General features: G+C 47.3%; 1 protein-coding gene across 1 annotated transcript in view; it reads left to right on the top strand.

The window, feature by feature from the left end:
• The window catches only part of LOC141133818 (phospholipid scramblase 3-like), a 43,956-nt gene that overhangs the window by 5,626 nt on the left and 12,916 nt on the right, over positions 1-25,414 (top strand). The window contains exons 2-4 of the mRNA XM_073623375.1: positions 9,997-10,050; positions 21,723-21,750; positions 22,290-22,474. Of these exons, the coding sequence (XP_073479476.1) occupies positions 10,003-10,050; positions 21,723-21,750; positions 22,290-22,474 (261 nt within the window). The 5' untranslated portion in view covers positions 9,997-10,002. The remainder of the gene's footprint in view (positions 1-9,996; positions 10,051-21,722; positions 21,751-22,289; positions 22,475-25,414) is intronic.

The raw sequence follows: 25,414 nt of genomic DNA, 5'->3' as shown, positions 1-25,414 counted from the left end.
CCTAAAAAGCTCTCATTGGACCCCACCAATCTTGACAACCTACGCCCCATCTCCTTACTCACCTTCTCCTCCAAACTTCTTGAAAGACTGGTCTACAACCGACTGAGCGACCATCTGACCATGAGCAAACTTCTCGATCCCTTCAGTCCGGATTTCACCCTTAACACTCCACGGAAACTGCTCTCCTCCTTAAACTCACAAATGACCTACTAACGGCTAAAACCAACAGACACTATTCTGTACTACTTCTCCTGGACCTCTCTGCTGCCTTTGACACAGTGGACCACCCCCTCCTCAAAAAAAAAAAACTCCACTCCTTTGATCTCTGTGACTGTACTCTTCGCTGGTTCTCATCCTACCTATCCCACCGCTCGTCAGTATCACTTACAACTCTACTCCCTCCTCTTCCTTTTTCTGTTGGGGTCCCCTAAGGTTCTGTTCTTGGCCCTCTCCTTTTCTCAATCAACACCTTCTCCCTGGGTCAGTTGATTGCCTCCCATGGGTTCCAATATCGTCTCTACGCTGACGACACCAAAATCTATCTCTCTACCCCCTAGCTGTCTCCTCACGCATCACCAACTTACTAGCAGACATATTAGCCTGGGTGTCACATCACTTCCTCAAACTCTACCTATTCAAAACCGAGCTCATGATATTTCCTCCCCAGGTGCCACTTCTCCTGATTTCTCTGTCAATATCAACAGTTCAACTATCAACTTGTCCCCCCCCCCCCCCACGCCAAGATCTTAGGTGTAATCCTGGATTCCGAACTAACCTTTCGGCCCCACATCCTATCTCTGTCCAAAATTTGCCGCCTCACTCTCTCCAAGATACGCCCCTTCCTAACCAATTCACCACAAAGCTTCTATTCCACTCCCTGGTCATCTCCCGCCTCGACTACTGCAACTCCCTCCTCATTGGCTTACCTTTACATAGGCTATACACCTGTTCAGTTGCTTGGTAACACAAATTGCTAAATCAACCAATCACATGGCAGCTATTCAGTGCATTTGGGCATCTAGACATGGTGAGGATGACTTGCTGACAATGGGGAAGAAAGGGGATTTCAGTGACTTTGAACGTGCCATGGTTGTTGGCAGCAAATGGGCTGGTCTGAGTATTTCTGGGATTTTCACACACAACCATCTCTCGGGTTTACAGAGAATAGTGGGAAAAGGGAAAATATCCAGTGAGTGGCAGTTGTGTGGAGGAAAATTCCTTGTTGATGTCAGAGGAGAATGGGCAGACTGGTTCCAGATGATAGACAGGCAACAGTAACTCAAATAACCACTAGTTACACCCAAGGTATGCAAAATACCATCTCTGAACGCACAACACATCCAACCTTGAAGCAGATGGGCTTCAGCAGTAGAAGACCACACCGGGTGCTACTCCTGTCAGATAAAAACCGGAAACTGAGGCTACAATTGGCACAGGCTCACCAAAATTGGACAATAGAAGATTGGAAAAACATTGCCTGGACTGATGAGTCTGGATTTCAGCTGGTGGGGTCAGAATTTGGCGTATGGATCCATCCTGCCTCATATCACTGGTTCAGGCTGGTGGTGGTGTAATGGTGTGGAGGATATTTTCTTGGCATACTTTGGGCCCCTTAGCACCAATTGAGCATGGTTTAAACACCACAACCTACCTGAGTATTGGTGCTGACCATGTCTATCCCTTTATGACTACAGTGTCCCCATCTTCTGATGGCTCCTTCCAGCAGATTAATGCACCATGTCAAAAAGCTCCAATCATCTCACCACTGGACAATGAGGTCCCTGTACTTCAATGGCCTCCACACTCACCACATCTCATCCAATAGAGCATCTTTGGGATGTGGAGGAACGATAGATTGGCATCATGGATGTGCAGTCGGCAAATCTGCAGCAACTGTGTGATGCTATCACGTCACTTTGGAGAAAAATCTCTGAGGAACGTTTCCAACACCTTGTTGTATCTATGCCACCAAGAATAAAGGCAAAGGGGGGTCCAACCCACGACTAGCAAGGTGTACCTAATAAAGTGGCCAGTGAGTGTACATGTAACCTTCTGCCAAGACCTGATTTCAGGAGCACTACCACGTAGAAAGGGTTGTGAGGGGGATCTGGGCTCAGGCGGGAAGCGGCAGTACCTGGAAACTAGAAGAGACACACATCTCTGTTGATCCCTTTTGTGCGTTGGGCAGTACAAGGCACTACCACTGTGCCCCAGGTGACATCAGGGCCATACAGAGTTTTCTTTGTTTTCTGCAGGGAATTTGGGGCATATGTAGGACGAGCTTTCATTAAGCTGAGGCGGAAACCAATGATGATTGCCCCTTTGTTCCTGGCATCTATAGGCATCCGACCTTATACCCTGTTTCCCCGAAAATAAGACCTAGCGTGATTGTCGGTGATGGCTGCAATATAAGCCCTACCCCCCCAAATAATCCCTACCCTGTTTCCCTGAAAATAAGACCTACAAGGACTTTAACTAGGGCTTATTTGGGGGGTAGGGCTTATATTGCAGCCATCACCGACAATCACGCTAGGTCTTATTTTCAGGGAAACAGGGTAGATATCATCTGTCATATACATATTGAACTCTGTTTTAATTGTTTGTTTATTTTGTATTGATTGTTTAATTGTCACCATCCTTTCAGATTGTGTCAGTCTTAGCTGTCCCATTTGGCTTTTGAAACCTACGGGGGAGGTTTACTAAAACTGGAGGTTGCAAATTCTAGTGCAGCTGTGCTATGGACTCTGCATAGTACCACTTCTCTTGTCCTGTATGTCGGGTGTAATTCTAATGCCGCGTACACACGGTCGGACTTTTCGTCTACAAAAGTCCGACAGCCTGTCCGACAGACTTCCGGCGGACTTTCAGCGGACTTGCAGCAGACTTTCTAACGAACGGACTTGCCTACACACGACCACACAAAAGTCCGACGGATTCGTACGTGATGACGTACACCGGACTAAAATAAGGAAGTTCATAGCCGGTAGCCAATAGCTGCCCTAGCATGGGTTTTTGTCCGTCGGACTAGCATACAGACGAGCGGACTTCGGGGTCCGTCGTACTTACGACGTAAAGATTTGAAGCATGCTTCAAATCTAAAGTCCGTCGGATTTTAGGCTAAAAAAGTCCGTTGAAAGTCCGGAGAAGCCCACACACGATCGGATTACCAGCCAGCTTTAGTCCGTCAGCGTCCGTTGGACTTTTGTAGACGAAAAGTCCGACCGTGTGTACGCGGCATTAGTATCTGTTCTTATTCTGTATGCATGGACTCTGCACAGTACTACTTCTCTTGTCCTATATGCTGCGTCACCAATGGGTGGTAACAGGAAGTTGTAGTAATGTATTTGCCAGAATGTTTTTGTCACAACATACAGCAATAAAAAAGAAACCATGTCACAATAAAGCGCAGATGAGACATCAGACTACAGAGAAGAGACAGCAGAGAGCAGAGAAGACTGCACCAGGAGACATCAGACAGCAGAGAGCGGAGGAGACTCAACCAGGAGACATCAGACCACAGAGGAGAGACAGCAGAGAGTGGAGGAGACTCCACCAGGAGACATCAGACCACTGAGGAGAGACAGTAGAGAGCGGAGGAGACTCCACCAGGAGACATCAGACCACAGAGGAGAGAGAGCAGAGAGCGGAGGAGACTCCACCAGGAGACATCAGACCACAGAGAAGGGACAGCAGAGAGCAGAGAAGACTGCACCAGGAGACATCAGACAGCAGAGAGCGGAGGAGACACCACCAGGAGACATCAGACCACAGAGGAGAGACAGCAGAGAGCGGAGGAGACTCCACCAGGAGACATCAGACCACAGAGGAGAGAGAGCAGAGAGCGGAGGAGACTCCACCAGGAGACATCAGACCACTGAGGAGAGACAGCAGAGTGGGGAGGAGACTCCACCAGGAGACATCAGACCACTGAGGAGAGACAGTAGAGAGCGGAGGAGACTCCACCAGGAGACATCAGACCACTGAGGAGAGACAGCAGAGTGGGGAGGAGACTCCACCAGGAGACATCAGACCACTGAGGAGAGACAGTAGAGAGCGGAGGAGACTTCACCAGGAGACATCAGACCACAGAGGAGAGAGAGCAGAGAGCGGAGGAGACTCCACCAGGAGACATCAGACCACTGAGGAGAGACAGCAGAGTGGGGAGGAGAGGTGACAGTCAGGGACATCACAGAGGTAGGTTGGAACAGACGTCAGGCTACTTTTTGCGATACGGCACTGCTTTATTTTATCTGACAATTGCACGGCTGTGTGACCCTGTACCCAAATAAAATTGACGTCCTTTTTTGCCCACAAATAGAGATTTCTTTTGGTGGTATTTGATCACCTCTGCGGTTTTAATATTTTGTGCTATAAACAAAAAAGACCGACAATTTTGAAAAAAAAAAAAAACAATGTTTTTTTTTTTCACTTTCTGCTATAAAAAAAATTGAATTTCTTCATTAATTTAGACCAAAATGTATTCTTCTACATATTTTTGGTAAAAAAAATCCCAATAAGCGTAAATTGATTGGTTTGCGCAAAAGTTATCGCGTCTACAAAATATGGGATAGATTTACGGCTTTTTTTACTAGTAATGGCGTCATTCAGCGTTTTTTTTTTTTTTTGCGGGACTGCGACATTGCCGCGGACAAATCAAACCCTAATTGACACTTTTGACACTTTTTGGGAACCGGTGACACCAAAACGGTGATCAGTGCTAAAAAAATATACACTGTTGCTGTACTAATGACACTGGCAAGGAAGGATTTAACATCAGGGGCGCTAAAAGGGTTAAGTGTATGCCTAGGAGGTGCTTGCTAACTGTGTGGAGGATGGTCTGAGTGGGGGAGCACAGAGATCCGTGTTCCTGCTTAGTAGGAACACAAGATCAGTGTTCTTCCCTGTCAGAATGGCGATCTGCCTTGTTTACAAATTGTCGTTCTGCCTTTCTGGGGAACGATTGCCGGGTCCCGGCGGACATCTCGGCCAATTAGCGTGCGCACGCCCCCCGCTGTCTATTGCACGACATACAGGTACATCGTTTTGCACAATAGAGCCGCCCTGCCGCAGTATATCTGCGGTAGGTGGTCTTTAAGTAGTTGGTAATTGAACAATAGTGATGGGCTGAACTCCGCTCGGTAGGGTTCGCACCAGGACTCCCGAATATGGAAAAAGTTCGGACCCGAACCCTGTTAAAGGCTATGGGACCAGAACTTTAAGAATCAATAGTTCCAATTTTAAAAACTTATATACAAGTAATTGGCGGTAAAAGAGGTATGGGGGTCCGGTTACTGCCCTAGGGGACAAAGCAGATTGACGGGCGGAAAGTGGTTGTATCATCCTGACTGGGCGTCATATGACGTCCAGCAGGAAAAGCCGCTAGCGCTCACCCGCAGGGGGCGCTCAGCACGGTGATGTGTGGTGTGTCAGATTGACACACCGCATCTTCATTCTCGGTAAAGAGCCTATGACGGAGGCTCTTTACCATGTGATTAGCTGTGTCCAATCACAGCTGATCACATGGTAACCAGGAAGTGTCACTTATCGGCTTTTCCTCCACTCGCACTGACAGACGGGAGTAGATGAGAGTTGACCGGTTGCTCTCCTGACAGGGGAAGTCTGAACTGATAATCAGCGCATTGATTATCAGTGCATACCCATCAAGGATGCCCACTGGAGCCCACCAGGGATGCCCACTGGAGATCACCAGGTGAGCCCACCAGGGATGCCCACTGGAGATCACCAGGTGAGCCCACCAGGGATGCCCACTGGAGATCACCAGGTGAGCCCACCAGGGATGCCCACTGGAGATCACCAGGTGAGCCCACCAGGGATGCCCACTGGAGTACACCAGGGGAGCCCACCAGGGATGCCAATCGGTGCCCATTAGGATGGTACTCTGTGCCCATCTGTGATGCCTGTCAGTGCCTCCTGATCAGTGCTGCCTATAAGTGCCCACCAGTGCCACCTATGAGTGCCTATCAGTGCCACCAGGTGAGCCCACCAGGGATGCCCACTGGAGATCACCAGGGATGCCAATCAGTGCCAATCGGTGCCCATTAGGATGGCACTCTGTGCCCTGTGCCCATCTGTGATGCCTGTGAGTGCCGCCTATAAGTGCCTATTAATGCCACCTATCGGTGCCCATCTGTGCCGCATGCAAGTTGCTGCCTCATCAGTGCCCATCAGTGCAGCCTCATCAGTGAAGGAGAAAACGTACTTGTTTACAAAGTTTTGTAACACAAACGAAGAAAAGCGTTTTTTGTTTTTAAAATCTTCTGTCTTTTTTTTTTTTTTTTTTTTTTATTTGGAGCACAAAAAAAAAAAAAAAAAAACACCAGAGGTGATCAAATACCACCAAAAGAAAGCTCTATTTGTGGGAAAAAAATGATAAAAAATGTTGTTTGGGTACAGTGTTGCATGACCGCGCAATTGTAATTCAAAATGCAACAGCGCTGAAAGCTGAAAATTAGACCGGGCAGGAAGGGGGTGGAAGTGCCCGGTATTGAAGTGCTTCAAGTGAAACAATAAGAATGAAAAATTCCTATAAATATAGTGCCTGGGGGGGTCCCCTTATTCTCCCTGTTCAGTGACAACTCTGTACTGTGTAAAGAACCTACTTCAGCAAAACTGACATTTATAAAGAAAAAAAAAGACATTTAATTTCCGTCAATACAAAAATGTAAAAAATAAAAAAAAAAACTGCTTGGGGTCCCCCCCGAAATCCAAGCCAGATCCATATCCGAGCATGTAGCCTGGCAAAGCGGAGAGGGGGGGGCGCACGATCGTCCAGACCACATGCCCTCAACATGGGGGAGGTGCTTTGGATGCCACCCAATGCCATAGCACCTTTGTTCCAATGTTGTTGGGGACAAGGGCCTCTTCCCCACAACCCTGGGCTACGGTTGTGGGGATCTGTGGGCAAACTGCCCGCAGATTCTAGCCCTGCCCCTATGTGAATGAGTATGGGGTAAAAAAGTGTCAAAAAGAAATAACGCACACGGTTTTTGACAATTCCTTAATTAAATATAAAAAAAAAAACAATGTCACCCGATTGTAGATCTATCGTCAATCACAATGCCCGCCACCACCACCGGATCGAAAAGAAAAAAAAAAAAAGGCGACATCACCTGGTGGCCCTGCCCCTTACCTATTTAAGAACTGTCAGACGGAGGAGCGGGCATTCAGCGATTAGCATTCGCCGTGGGTGGAGCTTTTTTATATTTTCAGGTGCGGTGGACATCGTGATTGACAGTACTTTACTTAGGGGGACATATTTTATTTATGTATTTTAAAAAAAAAAAAAAAAAATTGTTTTTTTTTTTATTTCTTTTTGACACTTTTTTTTCTTTTTTTGGTGGATGGGTAGAGATACTATGTACCCCATACTCGTTCACATGGGTTTGGGGCGGGATCTGGGGGCCTCCTTGTTAAAGGGGCTTCCAGATTACCATAAGCCCCCAGACCCCTACAACCACAGCCCAGGGTTTTGGGGAAGAGGCCCTTGTCCCCCTCAACCCACCCCGCCTCAAAGTACCCCCTCCAATTTTGAGGGCATATGGCCTGGTATGGTTCAGGAGGGAGGGGCCACTCGCTTATTCCTCCTCCCCTTTCCTGTCCTGCCAGGCTGCATGCTTGTATAAGGGTCTGGTGTAGATTTTGAGGGGGGGGGGACCCCCACACCATTTTTCTATTGCCGGCAAAGTTTGTGTTTTTTTGTTTTTGTTTTTTTGTTTTTTGCATTTAGCTGTCAGCTGGGAAGCCCGTTGACAGCTGATGACTCATCCAGTGTTAAGGATGTGGTGGCTGGCTTCCCAGCCCGATATCTAACAACCAGCTATTCACTGTGCCCTGATTGGGTAAAGCATTGCCTAATCAGGGCTTATAATGTACTCTGCAGTGCATTGTGGGGCAAATTCGGGTGTTCCCTGAATGGGCAAACAGACAATGTTTTGGCTAAACTTTTGCTTAGCCCAAACCGTTCGCCAAACTCTACTGAACAAGCTGAAGTTAGAAGCTGATTGGCTACCATGCAAAAGATGAACCACATTCTGAGTGCTCCCAGTTTTAGCAAACATCCCTGTTTCAGTCTGGTATGGGTTTTAAGGGGGTTACCTCACACAAAAGAATAGAAAAAAAAGTGTGAGATCCCCCTAAAGATCCATACCAGACTCTTAATCTGAGCATGCAGCCTGGCTGGTCAGGAAATGGAGGATAAGTGTGTATTTAAGGCCATGGCTCCCAGGCTTGGCACACATTTTGCGAGTGGGCAGAGTAGGGAAAGGTACCCTCTTTGGTAGGGACAGTAATAGCATTAGGGAAATGTTCCTGATGAGAAGGGCTAGTGCAGGGTCGGATTTCTTCTGGACACCTTACAGATTGAGCCCTTTGACGGCCAGACCGCGTTCTGTCCCATCTCAACAGGCGCTGTCAGTCCAGCTGGGGTTGCTTGTCGTAGGGCTCTGAGCTGAGAGCTTCTCTCTTACAGCCCAGAGCCTGCACTGACAGTTCGCCCTCTCCCCCCCCCCCCCCCCACACATGGATGTGAGAGAAGAGAGCTGATATGTTCCTTCTCCTCCCGCCCCTCTCCTCCTGTGTGCACCACAGTGTGATCACATTCAGCTGCTGGGCTTCACATTTCCCGTGGTGCACACACTGGAGGGGAGGGGCGGGAGGAGAAGAAGCCGAGCCGACAAGGCTCTCTCCTCTCCTATCAATGCTAGGGGGGGGGGGGGTGCTGTCAGTGCACGCTCTGGGCTGTATGAGAGAGACCCTCTCAGTTCTCCTTTCCTCACACAGACATAGTGTGGGAGGAAAGGACTGCTGATAACAGGTAAGTCTGTTTACATGTGATAATGTGACCACTGTGATTGACCCTTTACCATAATTTGTGACCAGCTGTGTCACAGAGCGCGCTGGATGTGCGCCCCAGGGATTGCGTACACATGGGAGGCAGGGTTCTGGCAGGATGTCCATGGATGCCCTCCCAGAACTGGAAGCCCAGGGTTCGGATGGAAGGGGGGGTCAGGTGGGGCCCTTCATGGTTTCTTGCAACGGGGCCCTGAAGGTTGTAGTTACGCCTCTACCACCGGGTTTGTTGTTATATCTCCTAAATACAAGTCTTCTATTGCACCTGCCTGTGTGAATTATTTCCTCTGTGCTACGTTGCACCCCACCTACATGTACATGGTAATCATATCCCCTCTTAAGAGTCTCTTCTCCAGAGTAAATGACTGTAATCTCTGTCATTGATCCCCATTTGCTAAGCGCCTCCATCCCGCGTAGCTGACCTCCCCTGTCTCGCGTAGCTGACCTCCCCTGTCTCGCGTAGCTGACCTCCCCTGTCTCGCGTAGCTGACCTCCCCTGTCTCGTGTAGCTGACCTCCCCTGTCTCGCGTAGCTGACCTCCCCTGTCTCGCGTAGCTGACCTCCCCTGTCTCGCGTAGCTGACCTCCCCTGTCTCGCGTAGCTGACCTCCCCTGTCTCGCGTAGCTGACCTCCCCTGTCTCGCGTAGCTGACCTCCCCTGTCTCGCGTAGCTGACCTCCCCTGTCTCGCGTAGCTGACCTCCCCCGTCTCGCGTAGCTGACCTCCCCCGTCTCGCGTAGCTGACCTCCCCCGTCTCGCGTAGCTGACCTCCCCCGTCCCCCGTAGCTGATCTCCTTTTATCCCCCGTAGCTGATCTCCTCCATCCCCCATAGCTTAACTTCTCCATCCCCCCCCCCCATAGCGGAGCTTCTCCATCCCCCAAAGCTGAAGCTCCTAATTCCCCCAAAGCTGACGCTCCTCCATCCCCCCCCCAAAGCTGACGCTCCTCCATCCCCCCGTAGCTGAGCTCCCCCCCCCCCCCCCCCCATAGCTGAGCTCTTCTGTCTTCCATAGCTTGGCCCTTCCCCCCTATATCTGAGCCCCTCCATCTTCCATAGCTGAGCTCCTCAAATCATAAATTCCTGCAAGTATTATCTATAATAAAGTTCCATATTTTTATATGTTGCAGGATATTATGGCTGGAGTTGCTGTTGCTCCACCTGGACTGGAGTATCTTCTACAGGTGAGATCTATTTTATTTCTGTGTGACAATATAAAGAGTACCTGTCAGGAGGGCAGCTTACAACCTCAGACATTGAATCTTGCCATTCTAGGGGGTATAAGTGCTGAACTCTGTAGAGCTGTATCCTGGTATAAGGTGTAAAGGTCCTGAAGGCTGCTTTTCATGAAACTGAGTATCATACTGGACCCAAGTGGGGATCATTTAAAATTTAGAAGGAAGGGTGTGGGACACTGGTTTGTACAGTCCATAGGAAGTTTTATTCCATAAAAAACAAAGCCAACGTTTTTTTTTCAGGGGCTAAACACTCCCCTTCATAGGGATGGCTCATATAGGCATCATGTGATATTATTGGAGTGCAGTGTCTGTTTGTCCAGGTACACCTGGATGTCGTGCCACAAGGTCAGAGCCTCCGCCAGACAGGTTTTCATTTGTGGCTCATATGTGCCTATTCAAGATATTTATCACTCGGGGAGGGTGTAAGTTTTGACCTACTGAGCCCAATGGAATACAAATTCTCTAATATCAAAAATGAACAATTTGCGATCACCCCAAATTTGGGTTGGAACTAGAAATTTTGCTATAAAAGGAATCGGCATAAGGGCTTTCAGAGTGAAAACATTGATAAAACACAGCGTATCAATATGTTCAGTGGAGACATCAATGGAAGGCAGCTTCTTAAGAATACTCCGATGGATATAAAATAATAAGAAAGAGAGGGGAAGTGCACCACTCTCAGTGTAGTATTCATAAAGGGCAATGTACAAGAATGTTAATTAGGATATGCAATCAGATAATCACATGACGGTAGTGTAAAACAGGCATTACTCAATGTGTCCAGCAGATGGCGGCCTTCTGATGGTCCCCAATGGAGATGTAAGGAGGGTGGATAGAGAGCTGCTCCTGGTGGATGATCTCATCAGTGGATTTAAAAAAAAATGGCACAAAAAAAAAACAACCCAAAGGGGAGTGGGTTGCTCTAAGTGTAATGGTATTCAATACATTAAGAGATAAAAATGCACTTACATAGAGTAAGTAAAGCAACAGGCAATATACCAAAGACTTCGAGCCGGTGGCATTCTATCATGGGTTCCAATGGATAGTCAGCCCTCGATGGTCATAAGTATGCCAAGAAGCACTATAGTTACTCATAGGATAAGAATTTGGTGTCAGGGCTGGGCTCAGCCCTTCCTTCTCGGTGCTCAGCTGTCGGTTAATTGCCAAAGACTCTTCATTCAACAGTGAGTCACCTGGTCTTAATTTCCTGCTCGTTAGCTGGTGCTGCTGGTTATATAAACTCCCTGGATCAGATCGTCTGTGCCTTTGCCTTGGTCAACATATCCGGACTCTCTCTGCTGTGTTTTCCTGAGATAGACTTTTGCTTGACTGACTTCCCTTCGGGTTCCTGATCCTGTTTGTTGCACCCGACTATGCTGATCTTTGGACTCCTGTTTCTCTGGCTTGTTCTGACTACCACCGTCCTGGTTACCAAACTCTGGATATGTTTTGACTACGTTTGCTCTGCTTTATACCATTTTACCATTTTATTAAATAGTGTGATTTTTACTGCACTTCTGTCTGTCTGGTTCATGGTTCCTGACAGTAGGCAAAGGCCATGAATTTAGAAGTTCCAGGCAATCCACTTGTTGGTAATCTTTTTTCCAGATTGGATTAGCAGGATCACCGCATGGATCAGTTTGCCATAGTGTTACAGATGCTCCTTAATTGCACTGCTCACCTGGAATCTCCCTTCTGCTCCAGTCTCTGTGCTGGCACCTGCCTCGAGTTTTACCTCTATAAGAGGTATGTCTGGTTCCGCTCCGCTTCCCCAGTGATTCGGGACAACCCAGTTCAATGCAGAGGGTTTCTTAACCAGGTTGAGATTCTGCCCCAGGCGTTTCCAACGGACCGAAGCAAAGTAGGCTTTGTGATATCTTTGCTTTCTGAGCGAGCCTTGGCCTGGCAAACCCTCTATGGGAGAAGCAAAAACCTGTCATCCTGAGTTACCCAGAGTTTGTGGCTTCCTTTTAAAAGGGTATTTGACGTTCCACACGCTCTACTTCTGCTGCCAAAAGTCTCATGTCCATCAAAGGGAGTTTGCCTTCGCACTGGTCGTATGATTGCGCAATTGACCTTCAACCTGGTGCCATACCCCCTTGTGGTCGGGTCTACCCTTTGTCTGTCTCGGAGGACAAAGCCATGGAGGAGTATGTGGCCGATGCATTTTCTCGAGGATTCATCCATAAATCCTCGTCTCCTGCTGGTGCTGGTTTCTTCTTTGTGAAAAAGAATGGTGAACTGAGACCTTGTATTGATTATAGGGGTCTCAATTGCATCACAAATAAGAATGCTCATCTGATTCCTTTGATTACGGAGTTATTTGACCGCCTCAAGGGAGCAACGGTTTTTACGAAGCTTGATTTTTCGAGGGGCATACAATCTTGTGGGGATCAGGGGGGCGACAAATGTAAAACCGTTTAATACCAGAACAGGTCCTTTATGAATACCAGTTTGGTTTTTACAACACTCTGGCAGTTTTCCGGGAATTTATCAATGGTATCCTCTGAGATATGTTGCAGCTATGTGTGGTGATGTATCTCGACAAAATTTTCATATTTTCCAAGTCCCTAGAGAGCCACCACACAGATGTCTGCCGTGTGTTGCAGAGGCTGAGAGAAAATAACCTGTATTGCAAATTGGAGAAGTGCGAGTTCCATTGTGAACAGGTTAAATTCCTGGGATATGTAATTTCCACTGCTGGTTTTTCAATGGACCCAGAGAAACTTTCGGCAGTACTACAGTGGCTCTGACCCGTGGGCTTGCGACCATTGCAGCGTTTTATTGGCTTTGCCAATTATTATTATCAGAAGTTTATTCATAACTTTTCGTCTCTGGTCAAACTTCGACTGATATGACAGTAACCCACAGAATTGGTCTCCAGATTCCATTAATACCTTTGACAGTCTCAAGGCTGCCTTTGTTGCTGCTCCTGTATTAGTACATCCTGATCCTATGGTACCTTTCATCCTTGAGGTTGATGCATCTGAGACTGGAATTGGTGCCCTGCTGTCTTAACGTCCTACCTCCTGAGAGCGTTATGCATCCTTGCTGCTACTTTCCCAAGAAATTATCTCCTGCAGAATGCAATTATGAGATTGGGGACAGAGTTGTTAACGATCATTTTAGCCCTTAAAGAATGGAGACATCTCCTCGAGGGTACCACTGTGCCAGTTTTTATTCTGACTGACCATAAGAATTTCAAATTCTTGTCTGAGGCTAAACGCCTCTCTTCCAGAAGTGCGCAATGGGCTTTTTTCTGGTCAAGTTTCAATTACATAGTCTCATTCTTACCCGGTACTAAGAATGTAAGGGCTAATGCATTGTCACAAAAGTTTTCCTCCACTTCCAAGATGAAGTCTGTTCCTGTGATTCTTCCTGATCATATTCTGGCTACGGTTCACACCAGTCTCACTTCTATTTTGGGGGACAAAATTCTTGCCGCTCAGATCCATTCTCCTCCTGAGAAATCTTGTGACCGCTGCTTTGACCCTGAGAGTCTCCGTACTGCCGTGCTCTAGACTTACCATTCTCCCAAGGCTGCTGGCCACCCAGGGAAGAATCAACTCCTTTGGGCCATTTCCCATCAATTCTGGTGGCCTAGTCTACATGCAGATGTAATCGCCTTTTGTAGCTGCTTGTTCTGTGTGTGGTATGAGTAAGACACCACAACACCTTCCAGTGGGCCTCCTACGACCCATACCCAATGGAGAGAGGCCTTGGACCCACCTGTCTATGGATTTCATTGTGGAGTTACCCAACTCTCAGGGCAACAGTTATCGTCATGGTGGTTGACCGGTTCTCGAAAATGTCTCATTGTATTCCACTTAAGAAGTTGCCCACATCTAAAGAACTGGCTTCCATTTTTGCTTGGGAGATCTTTCGCTTACATGGGATACCCAAGGTGATCATCTCGGACAGGGGTAGCCAGTTTGTGTCCAGGTTCTGGCAAGTCTTTTGTGCACAGTTGGGAATTCAGCTTTCCTTCTCCTCTGCGTATCACTCACAGTCCAATGGGGCCACAGAACAAGCCAACCAGTCCTTGGAACTGTTTTTACGTTGCTACATTTCTGACCACCATAACTGGTCAGACCTTTTACTTTGGGCGGAGTTTGCTCACAATAGTGCTGTCAATACCGCTTCCCGATTGTCTCCATTCATGGTGAATTATGGTTTCCAACCATCCATGTTGCCTGACTCATTTGTTCCTCAGAGCATTCCTGCATTGGAGGAGCATTTCCATGGTCTTTGTTCCACTTGGGTACAGGTCCAAAAGTCCTTGCTACGTGCCAATGATAGGTACAGACTCCATTCTGACCACGGACACCTACCTGCGCCTTCCTACCAAGTTAGGGACAGGGTCTGGCTGTCATCTCGCAACCGCCAACTCCGTGTTCCAGACACCATGGTTTATTTGGCTTTTTCGTATTCTCTGTAGGACCAACCCAGTGGCTTACGCTTTAGACCTTCCTTCTAATGTGTATTTCATGTCTCCCTATTAAAACCTTAGGTATGCAACCGTTTCACTACTTCGGTACCACGTCCTCACCCAGTTCAGGTTGAGAACCATGAGGAATATGAGATAAAATATATAATTGATTCCCGTAGCTTCCATGGGTGCATACAGTACCTGCTTCATTGGTAGGGGTACGGTCTAGAGGAAAGCTCTTGGGTCTCATCCTCGGACATACATGCTCCTGTCCTTCTCCATGGCTTCCATAGACATTTTTCCCTCAAACCTGGTGGTCCTCCGAGGGGGGGGAGTGGTCGTTGAGGAAGGGGTACTGTCAGGGCTGGGATCAGCCCTTCCTTCTCAGAGCTCAATGCTCAGCTGTCAGTTAATTGCCAATAACCGTTCATTCCACAGTGACTCACCTGGTCTTCATTTCCTGCTTGTCAGCTGGAGCTGCTGGTTATGTAACTCCCTGGATCAGATCGTCTGTGCCTTTGTCTTGGTCAACATGTCTGGACTCTCTCTGCTGTGTTTTCCTGTGATAGACTTTTACTTGGCTGACTTCCCTTCTGGTTCCTGATCCTATTTGCTGCACCCCAATACGCTGATTTCTGGACCCCTGTTTCTCTGGCTTGTTCTGACTACCTGCTCTGGTTACCGAACTCTGGCTAAGTTTTGACTATGTTTGCTCTGTGTTTATACCATTTTACCATTTTTATTAAATTTTATTTACTTGCCACATGTGAGTGCATTTTTATGATTTTATCTTTTTTATTTAATAAACACTACCACACCTAGAGCAGCACACTCAGCCTTTGGTTTTTGCCACCGTATTTTTACATCCACTGATGAGGCCATCCACCAGGAGCAGCTCCCTATCCACCCTCCATAAATCTCCATTGGGGACCATCAGAAGGACACCACCTGCTGGACACATTGAGTAATGCCTGTGTTAAAGATCCTAGGATGGACTTCTGCGCTACTATAATACAACCGTGTAAAAATAAAAGTGATGCTGCAAAATTTAAAAAATAGTGAACACCACTCACTACTAACAAACTAAAAAGATGCACAATAAAAATTAATTGTGTATGTGATTTTGCGCAAAAACTTCTGGGTGAATAATGCTAGTTCATATAGATGCACAACTAATATAATTCCTCAAAGTATAAAACCACAATTAATAAAAGTGTATATATAAGTGAATGTCCTTCTCAATAATATAAAAAATATAAAAATGTGACTTCAGTGCTACTCAATCACATAAATAGCATAAACAAAATGTGACTATTAAGGTGAACATGCGTTGATAGGTGATCTGGTGACTTTCGTGGCGTTGTATGCTCCCAGAACTCTCACCTTGATGACACAATAAAAGTGCCTGTGTACATCCTTTGGGTCTGTGCTCTTTCTGGTCCAGTCCTGTGCTGGCCTTCTGTTCCGTCTATGGGGAGAAGGCACTTCCTCCGGTAGATGGACTCCACATAAGGATAATTAAAAGGAAGGGACTCCAATAGGGTAATATCGTAAAGCCAAGGATTTTATTAAAAAATATCTGCTTACATGAAAGTAAAAAACGATGCGCCAAACAACAGTAGAAACAGTGTGGTTGCGATCCTCGCTACATCACTTCCGGTCCGCGCTATGTACTTCCTCAGGCCCTGAGGAAGTCACGTGATATAACGTACCGCGTAGGACGTAACCGGAAATACATAGCGTGGACCGGAAGTGACGTAGCGAGGATCGCAAACACGCTGTTTCTACTGTTTGGCGCATCGTTTTTTACTTTCATGTAAGCATAGCGCGGACCGGAAGTGACGTAGCGAGGATCGCAACCACGCTGTTTCTACTGTTTGGCGCATTGTTTTTTACTTTCATGTAAGCAGATATTTTTTAATAAAATCCTTGGCTTTACGATATTACCCTATTGGAGTCCCTTCCTTTTAATTATCCTTATGTGGAGTCCATCTACCGGAGGAAGTGCCTTCTCCCCATAGACGGAACAGAACGCCAGCACAGGACTGGACCAGAAAGAGCACAGACCCAAAGGATGTACACAGGCACTTTTATTGTGTCATCAAGGTGAGAGTTCTGGGAGCCCCTAGTGGGCATACAACGCCACGAAAGTCACCAGATCACCTATCAACGCATGTTCACCTAAAATGCCTGTGTTACACTACCTTCATGTGAGTGCATCACTTAATAATTTTTTTTGTACATTATCCTTTATAAACACTACACAGAGTGGTGCGCTTCCCCTCTCTCCTCTTAATTATCATTTTATATCCTTTGGATTATTCTTAAAGGGATATTAAACCTTTTGTTTCTTTTTAATCTAAAATAACAAACATGTTATACTTGCCTAATCTGCATAATGGTTTTACACAGAGCAGCCCCGTTCCTCTTCTTCTGGGGTCCCCCCTCGGAGCTCCAGACTCCTTCTCTTCGGCAAGTGCTTACTCCCAAGCCACCCAGTCTGTGTCTAACACAGACCAGGCAACTCTGCCCCGACCCAAGGTCCCACGTCACAGCTTTTGATTAACAGCAGGGGGAGCCACTGTTATCAGTCTGCCCAATAAGGTGGGAGACCGCGACGAGAGCTGCTGCTTTCTTGCACGATGGATCGGATTGGGCCCAGGTAGGAATAAGGGGGTGGGGGGGGATCCTGCTGCACAGGTTTTTTACCTTAATGCATAGAATGCAGAGGCTTTAGAACCATTTTAAGAAGCTGCCTTTAAGTGGCTTCTTAAGGACCGATCTGCATGCTTACCCCCCCTAGGAAGAAATTCACCCCCCACCCAGCACAAATCTTTGCCCCCCCAGCTCCCATCCTCTCTCTTCCAGTAAGGCCCCCCCAAAAAAAAGCCCCCCTCCTAGCACAAATCCTCTACCCCTCAATTTTCTCCTTCAAGCACAAAGCCCCCCCAATCCAGAATCCCCCTGTGAGCACAAATTCCACTCCCCCATTCCCCAATCCTAGCACAAATCGCCCCCTCCCCAAATTTCCCCTCCCCCTGTAGTCATATTTTCCAGCACAAACCCCCCAAATCCCCCCCTCCTAGCACGAATCCTTTCCCCCATCCCTCTTTTCAACACAAATACCCCAAAATTACCATCTCTAGCACACCTTTCCCTCCTAGAACAACTCTTACCGTCTGACGCCCCCCAAATTCCCCTACCCAGCACAAATTTCCCATTTCTAGCACACCTCCCCAAATTTTCCCTTGTGGTGCCCCCCCCCCCCCACCTCACACAATAGCACAGTGTCCAGGGCAGCCGCCTCTCATGCCCACCCTTTGTCCCAGTCCTGTATTCATGTATATGTGAGTGCAATACTTATCCAGTTTTTTATTGAATTTCCTAATTCTACTACACTTAGACAGTGGCGCTCTCTCCCCCTCTCCCTGTTTTCTGTTTTTTACATGACTTTTTGTGAGAAAACTCCAGAACTCGTTTGAAGTAGAGTCTGCTCACACTAACAGTGTATTCATTATATTATATAGACTTTATTTTCATGAACATTGCCTTGATATTTACTACTTATCACCCCTTGTCCCTTTACCCCTGAGGCTTTTATACTGGTCTTGCTCCTTTTGCCCTGCTTTTCAAGTATATCACCTTTTGGGGTCCATATTTGATATTGCTTTTCACTCATTCCCTCACCCCAGACTGCCCACCCTGGACCCCTGGCCAGGGGCGCTGTTAGAAATCATAGGGCCCCCTACAGCCTACCTGATGGGGGGGGGGCGCCAACCCTGCCCACATACCTGCCTAAAAGAATGCAGCTTTGTCTTCAAGGGGGACAAAAGGGAGCACTGGTGATCCATCAGGGAAGGGTGGGGGGTCCTGGTGCTTAGTGGGAAGAGATGGGGGCTTTGGAGCTTAGTGGGGAGAGATAATGAGTCCTGGTGCTTGGGGGGGGGGGTTGGGGGGTCTTTGTGCTTATTGGGGAGAGATAGGGGCTCCTGATGCTTAGTGCAGAAAGATGGGGGGGTCCTGGTGCTTTGGAGCTTAGCGGGGAGAGCTAGAGGGTCCTGGTGCTTAGTAGGTGGGGGGAGGTGGGTCTTGGTGCTTAGTGGGGAGAGATGGGGGGGTTCTGGTGCTTAATGGGGAGAGATGGGGGGGGGGTCCTGGTGCTTAGTAGGGGAGGTGGAGGTCCTGGTGCTTAGTAGGGAGAGATGGGGGGGGGTCCTGGTGCTTAGTGGGGGGAGATGAGGGTCATGGTGCTTTGTAGGGAGAGATGGGGGGTCCTGGTGCTTTGTTAGAAGAGATGGGGGTCCTGGTTCTTAGTGGGGGCGGACAGGGGATCCTGGTGCTTTTGTAGGCAGAGATGGGGGGGGGGTTCTTGTGCTTAGTAGGCAGAGATGGGGGGGTTCTGGTGCTTAGTAGGCAGAGATGGGGGGGTCCTGGTGCTTAGTAGGCAGAGATGGGGGGGTCCTGGTGCTTAGTAGGCAGAGATGGGGGGGTCCTGGTGCTTAGTAGGCAGAGATGGGGGGGTCCTGGTGCTTAGTAGGCAGAGATGGGGGTCCTGGTGCTTAGTAGGCAGAGATGGGGGGGGTCCTGGTGCTTAGTAGGCAGAGATGGGGGGGTCCTGGTGCTTAGTAGGCAGAGATGGGGGGGGTCCTGGTGCTTAGTAGGCAGAGATGGGGGGTCCTGGTGCTTAGTAGGCAGAGATGGGGGGGGGTCCTGGTGCTTAGTAGGCAGAGATGGGGGGGGGTCCTGGTGCTTAGTAGGCAGAGATGGGGGGGTCCCGGTGCTTAGTAGGCAGAGATGGGGGTCCTGGTGCTTAGTAGGCAGAGATGGGGGTCCTGGTGCTTAGTAGGAAGAGATGGGGGTCCTGGTGCTTAGAAAAAAGAGATGGGGGGTCCTTGTGCTTAGTAGGGGGAGAGAGGGGATCCTGGTGCTTAGTCAGACGAGATGGGGGTTCTGGTGCTTAATAGGGAGAGATGGGGGGTCTTGGTGCTTAGTAGGGAGAGATGGGGGTCCTGGTGCTTAGTAGGCAGAGATGGGGGGGGTTCCTAGTGCTTAGTAGGAAGAGATGGGGGGTCCTGGTGCTTAGAAAAAAGAGATGGGGGGTCCTTGTGCTTAGTAGGGGGAGAGAGGGGATCCTGGTGCTTAGTAAGACGAGATGGGGGTTCTGGTGCTTAATAGGGAGAGATGGGGGGTCTTGGTGCTTAGTAGGGAGAGATGGGGGGTCCTGGTGCTTAGTAGGGAGAGATGTGGGGGCACTGCCGGGCAGTGGGGGAGGCGGCACTGGTGCTGCTTTCGTGGCTGCTTGATCCATATGGAATCCTGTAGAAGACTCATCCCCCTCTCTCTTTTCTGCAGGGCCAATTTCTATCATCTGAAGGGATGCCGGGGATACCAGTGCAGTGATAGATTAGACGATCTCACAAAGACCCGAAAGCAAAAGAAAACTTCCTCTGGTCACTTCTCTGCCAGGCTCTGACTGATGACTCCTCTATTGCAGAGCCCAGCAGAGAAAGCTAGGGGTGAAAATTTTTTTCCTTTTCTGACACCATTTATTTACTTGTCTGAACTGTCACTGCACTGGCTTCCCCAGCACCCTTCCACAGCCTGGCCACAGGAGTACTGTCACTTCTACTGTCAGCGGTGCCCCCCCCTTTTTTTCAATGCGGCACCCAGGGCCCTCTGGATGAAAAGATGGGCCCCACCGCTGCACCGATCATCCCTGACAACCCCAAACAGTTCATCCATGTGTGCAAGGTGGGTCAGAGCACAGTGGCCCCCCCCTCAGGGCCCTTGTACAGTGAACAGCCTGCACACATGGATGATGATATGCCACAGCATTTATAATGCACAGACAGCAGGTTATGATTATCACAATTATGATCACACACAGGCAGCAGTTGGCAGGTGCATGGCTCTCTGTCAGTTTTTCACATCACATGGTTGTTGGGTGCTGACTTTATCTTATGACCCAAAAGATCAGCACGCACCAGCCATGTGACAAACTGTGATAGAGAGCCATGCACCTGCCAACCGCTGCCTGTGTGTTATCAGAAGTCCAGTTAGAGTATTCTATCCACCCATGTGCTGTGCATCAGCGCAGTCTGGCTCTTTCTGCTCCCTGCCACCGCCCGCCTCTCCTCACATCTGTCTCTTGGCACTTGAGGACTGGAGCTGAGTGGAGCATCACAAAATCACTCCGCCAGGGAAGGCAATGGGCAACACCTGCTGGCCGGAACTGATTGAGCAGCCAGAAGTGCAGTAACATGTGGAGGTGGGATGGCGGCCGTGGAATTGTATGTACATCCGCCCGAAAATGAATAAAAAGTCCCTCTGGTCTCACCATCAAGTCAACAGAGGGGCCCAAGAAAATGTAATTGCACCCCCCCCCTAAGCAAGAAGTATCAGGCATGTAATTTAGAAAGCCTTTTTTTTTTTTTTTTCACTTATAAATTGTAAATTTGCCCGGGCCCCCCCTGTTGTGCTGATGGGGCTGGGCCCAGTACAACAGGGCCGGTTGTACTGCCCTATCAGTGGCCCTGGCACTCATCCATTTACCATAGGCACCTGTTAGTAATGATGGTATTGATGGTGTGAGCTCGGGATAAGTAGCAGGTGTAATGCTCCCTGGGGTGAGTAACTTTTTCAGGCACAGATCCCAGTCTAGTATTATAGTGACAACCAGTGGTGTGTCTTCTATTGGTGCTATTTCCAGGCTATATACAGGTGCTGTACAGACCTGCAAAAGAACAGTTTAAACCTTCCAAAACAAAATCCTGGCCGTGCCCCACCACTAACTACACATGAGGTGATCCTGACTATCAGGCTGCCCAGGCCTAACGCTTGTCAGCCTCCATATACAGAGTTTTCCAGTTCTTATACAGTCCATATACAGAGTTTTCCAACATTTAGCTCGACGTGACCTGTCCGCTCATTCCTCGGTGGCTGCAGAGCAATGACTCCAGGTGAGCTTAAATGGCCTGGAAGGGAGGGGTGCAAACCCAAAGGGGTCAAAAGGCCAGAGGTCCAGAAAGATCTATAAAAGAAACCTGGGAGATGGGTAAATCCAGAACAAGACTTCTCCAGCCTCCCTGCGAGTCCCTGTGCCACAATGGTTATGAGAATGTTGGTGTTGGTTGTGGTGGAAATGGTAACCAGGCGTACTTTACTGACTCGTCTTTCTTCTGTTTAACAGGTCAATGCACTCTCCATGAAACAAACAAGTAAGTATCCTCAAATGTATTCAGATTTTCCTTCTTCTGTTCAGGGATTTCGGGGGGCAATGAAATGATACATTTATCAATAAACATTTCCTTCTGCTTTTATTGGTAGAGTTGACTAGATCTCCAGATATCACCCATTTAACAATTTTTGTCTTAAATGGAACACATTGTGATGTTGTGCATCGCTTTATGTATTATGGTCAGAACTACAGTATAAATTTTCTCTTTTTACTCAAGTAATAATTCACATTAACATATTTTTTTTTTTTTTTTTTACTTTTTCAAATTCTTTATTTAAAATAGCCGACATTTTTATATTTCCATACCCAGCCAGCAGGTGGAGCCCTAGTCTCCATTTCTTGTCTCCTCCCACCAGTAGAAGGGTTTACAAAAAGGAGATAACATTCTCTATAATCTGTGTATCCTCATGTAGAGTATTTGGATTACAGAAACCGTAGCAAAATTTCATCTATTTTTGTAGAACCTCATAGACATTTGACTTTGTTCACTAAATTCTTCCTATAATTCTATCATTTCAGGGGAGAGCACATTCCAGAGCCATACTACGTATGATTTGTTTGGCACCGATGGCCAACTTGCGTACCAAGCCACTGAGCATCGGGAGTGTTGTGGTCCTCGGATGGATTTAAAGGTGAACAACGCCCAAGGATATAATGTTCTCAACCTCCGCGTGCCTTCAAACTTCTGTGGCTGGGACACCAAGGTATGAAAGATTGATTAGCTGTACAATGGGGACCTTTGAATGTCAGGAAGGTTTAAATGATTAATTAAGTCAACGATATTGATCATTTAATCAAATATACAATCTAGATATATGAGGGTAACTCCCATATGAAATCAATTATTAAATATAATTACGCTGAAAAATTAACCCCTGAATTCATGTTCTGTGCAGATCTTCTTCCTTGTTTTGAATTAAAAAAAAAAAAAGTTTTATTGAGAAAAGTAAAACAATACATAATGCCTATACAACGAAGTCTTAAACAATCGCCAATAGCACCAGAATTAATAGTATGACATAGACAAGTACATTTATAATACACAAATAAAACCAAGACATGTATGGCTAAAATTCGTATGCCTAACAAGGAGATGAATTGAATAACTTGCTGTCCACTTGTAGTTATGACAACGGAGGTACAGAGTACCAATAATCTAACTAACCCAGCAGACAACTAGGTCTGCATTTATCAGACCGTCCCCTTTGCTTCCTCTGCAGCAGAATAAAAGCGTTGGAGTCTATCTACAGGCTGTGATAATATGGCTTGAATTTGGACTATCTATTCCTTAGGAGATTGTGAGCTGAGAATATCAAAATCTAGTGCTCAAATAAGGAAGTATATATAGGTAAGTTTTATATTCAGGAGTAAGATGGAATATACAATGATAGTTAAATTATACGTCACCCAGGACATTATTGGTGCTGACGTAAGAGAAACTCCCCTGGTAGGTCCTTCAGAAGATCAATCAAATGTCTCAGGCCAAAAGATCAAACTGTACTAGAGCGTGCGGATGAGGATGATAATTCAAGATGGTGATTCAAGATGAAGATTCAAGATGACGAATGTGATCAAGATGAAGATGAACCTCCACAGAGAGGATGATGGTCAAGCTGAGATATCGAGATCCCTTTTGGTCCTTCAGGAGATCAATCAAATGTCTCAGGCCAAAAGATTGAACTGTACTAGAGCGTGCGGACGAGGATGGTGATTCAAGATGGAGATGAACCTCCACAGAGAAGATGATGGTCAAGCTGAGATATAGAGATCCCTTTTCTCTTCTCAATCTGCCCCCCCAAGAATCCTAAGAACTAGGAATCAGCCCAGAGCAAAATTTTTCTCACCTGTGATTGAGGAGTAATTTTACAGATTAATTAATTGTTTGCACAGCCATTAGGTTAACTTTTCCACCAGTTGGCACTCTGACGGGAAAGTCCTATATTAGGTCTCCTGGGAATAAAATTGGATTTATTTGATTCAATCTATAGAGGCTAAAATAGTTTTATCTCTGGTTTAATGTTACTTTACTTAGAGAGTGTATAGCTGTATTCCTCTGGGGTGTTTGTGGCAATATTTATGATCTGAATATTTGGTGTATTATCATCTTAATCATGTAACGCTGGCTAAAGAGGTTTCTTTTTATCCAGCGATCCATGTGAACAGGGCCGGCCCAAGACATTGTGCTGCCGGGGTCCAAAAATGAAATGTTACCCCCCCCCCCCAAAAAAAAAAAAAAAAACACACCCGACAAATGGCTCCCACATCCATTATTTTATATCATGATAATTAAAACTAAAATTACATTTATCAGGAAGTCAGATTTACATGCAACATCACCTTTTCTCTATGCAAAATTATGACATACCATTATGTTTAATTCCAAGGGGCGGGCTAGGGCAGTATATAGGCAGGCTAGGGCAGTATAGGGGCAGGCTAGGGTAGTATAGGAGTAGGGTAGTATATGGGCAGGATAGGGTAGTATATAGGCAGGTTAGGGTAGTATAGGGGTAGGGTAGTACATGGACAGGCTAGGGTAGTACATGGACAGGCTAGGGTAGTATATGGACAGGCTAGGGTAGTATATGGACAGGCTAGGGTAGTATATAGGCAGGTTAGGGTAGTATAGGGGTATTGTAGTATAGGGGCAGGCTAGGGTAGTATAGGGGCAGGCTAGGGTAGTATAGGGGCAGGCTGGGGTAGTATATAGACAGGCTGGGGTAGTATATTGATAGGCTGGGGTAGCATAGGGGCAGGCTGGGGTAGTATATGGACAGGCTGGGGTAGTATATGGACAGGCTGGGGTAGTATATGAGCAGGGTAGGGTAGTATAGGGGTAGGGTAGTATATGGACAGGCTGGGGTAGTATATAGGCAGGTTAGGGTAGTATAGGGGTATTGTAGTATATAGACAGGCTAGGGTAGTATAGGGGCAGGCTACGGTAGTATATGGATAGGCTGGGTAGTATAGGGGCAGGCTAGGGTAGTATAGGGGCAGGCTAGGGTAGTATAGGGGCAGGCTAGGGTAGTATAGGGGCAGGCTAGGGTAGTATAGGGGCAGGCTAGGGTAGTATATAGACAGGCTGGGGTAGTATATAGACAGGCTGGGGTAGTATATTGATAGGCTGGGGTAGCATAGGGGCAGGCTAGAGTAGTATAGGGGCAGGCTAGGGTAGTATATGGACAGGCTAGGGTAGTATATGGACAGGCTGGGGTAGTATATGGACAGGCTAGGGTAGTATATTGGCAGGCTAGGGTAGTATATGGACAGGCTGGGGTAGTATATGAACAGGCTAAGGCAGTATAGGGGCAGGCTGGGGTAGTATATACACAGGCTAGGGTACTCTATAATAGACAGGCTAAGTCAGTATAGGGGTGGGCTAGGGTAGTATAGGGGCTGGCGGAGCAGCCAGGGGGCAGTGGTCATCGTGACACTCAACTGCTGGGGAAAAAAAAATCTTGGTCATCAATTTGCTGGATAAATAGAAGAGAAGGAGAGGTGGCTGTGGTTCAATTTGTTGCCCCTCTCAAAGTGCTGCCTGAGTCCAATGGACCCACTGGGACCCATGGTAGGGCCGGCCCTGCATGTGAAGATATGAATGATTCCTCATTAACAAAATTTTGTACACATTTTGCACCATTTTCCAT

Source organism: Aquarana catesbeiana, linkage group LG03 (assembly GCF_042186555.1).
Source record: "Aquarana catesbeiana isolate 2022-GZ linkage group LG03, ASM4218655v1, whole genome shotgun sequence".
In the NCBI taxonomy this organism is placed as follows: Eukaryota; Metazoa; Chordata; class Amphibia; order Anura; family Ranidae; genus Aquarana; species Aquarana catesbeiana.
Note: the sequence above shows the minus strand (reverse complement) of the source record. Positions and strands in the feature narration are given on the sequence as shown.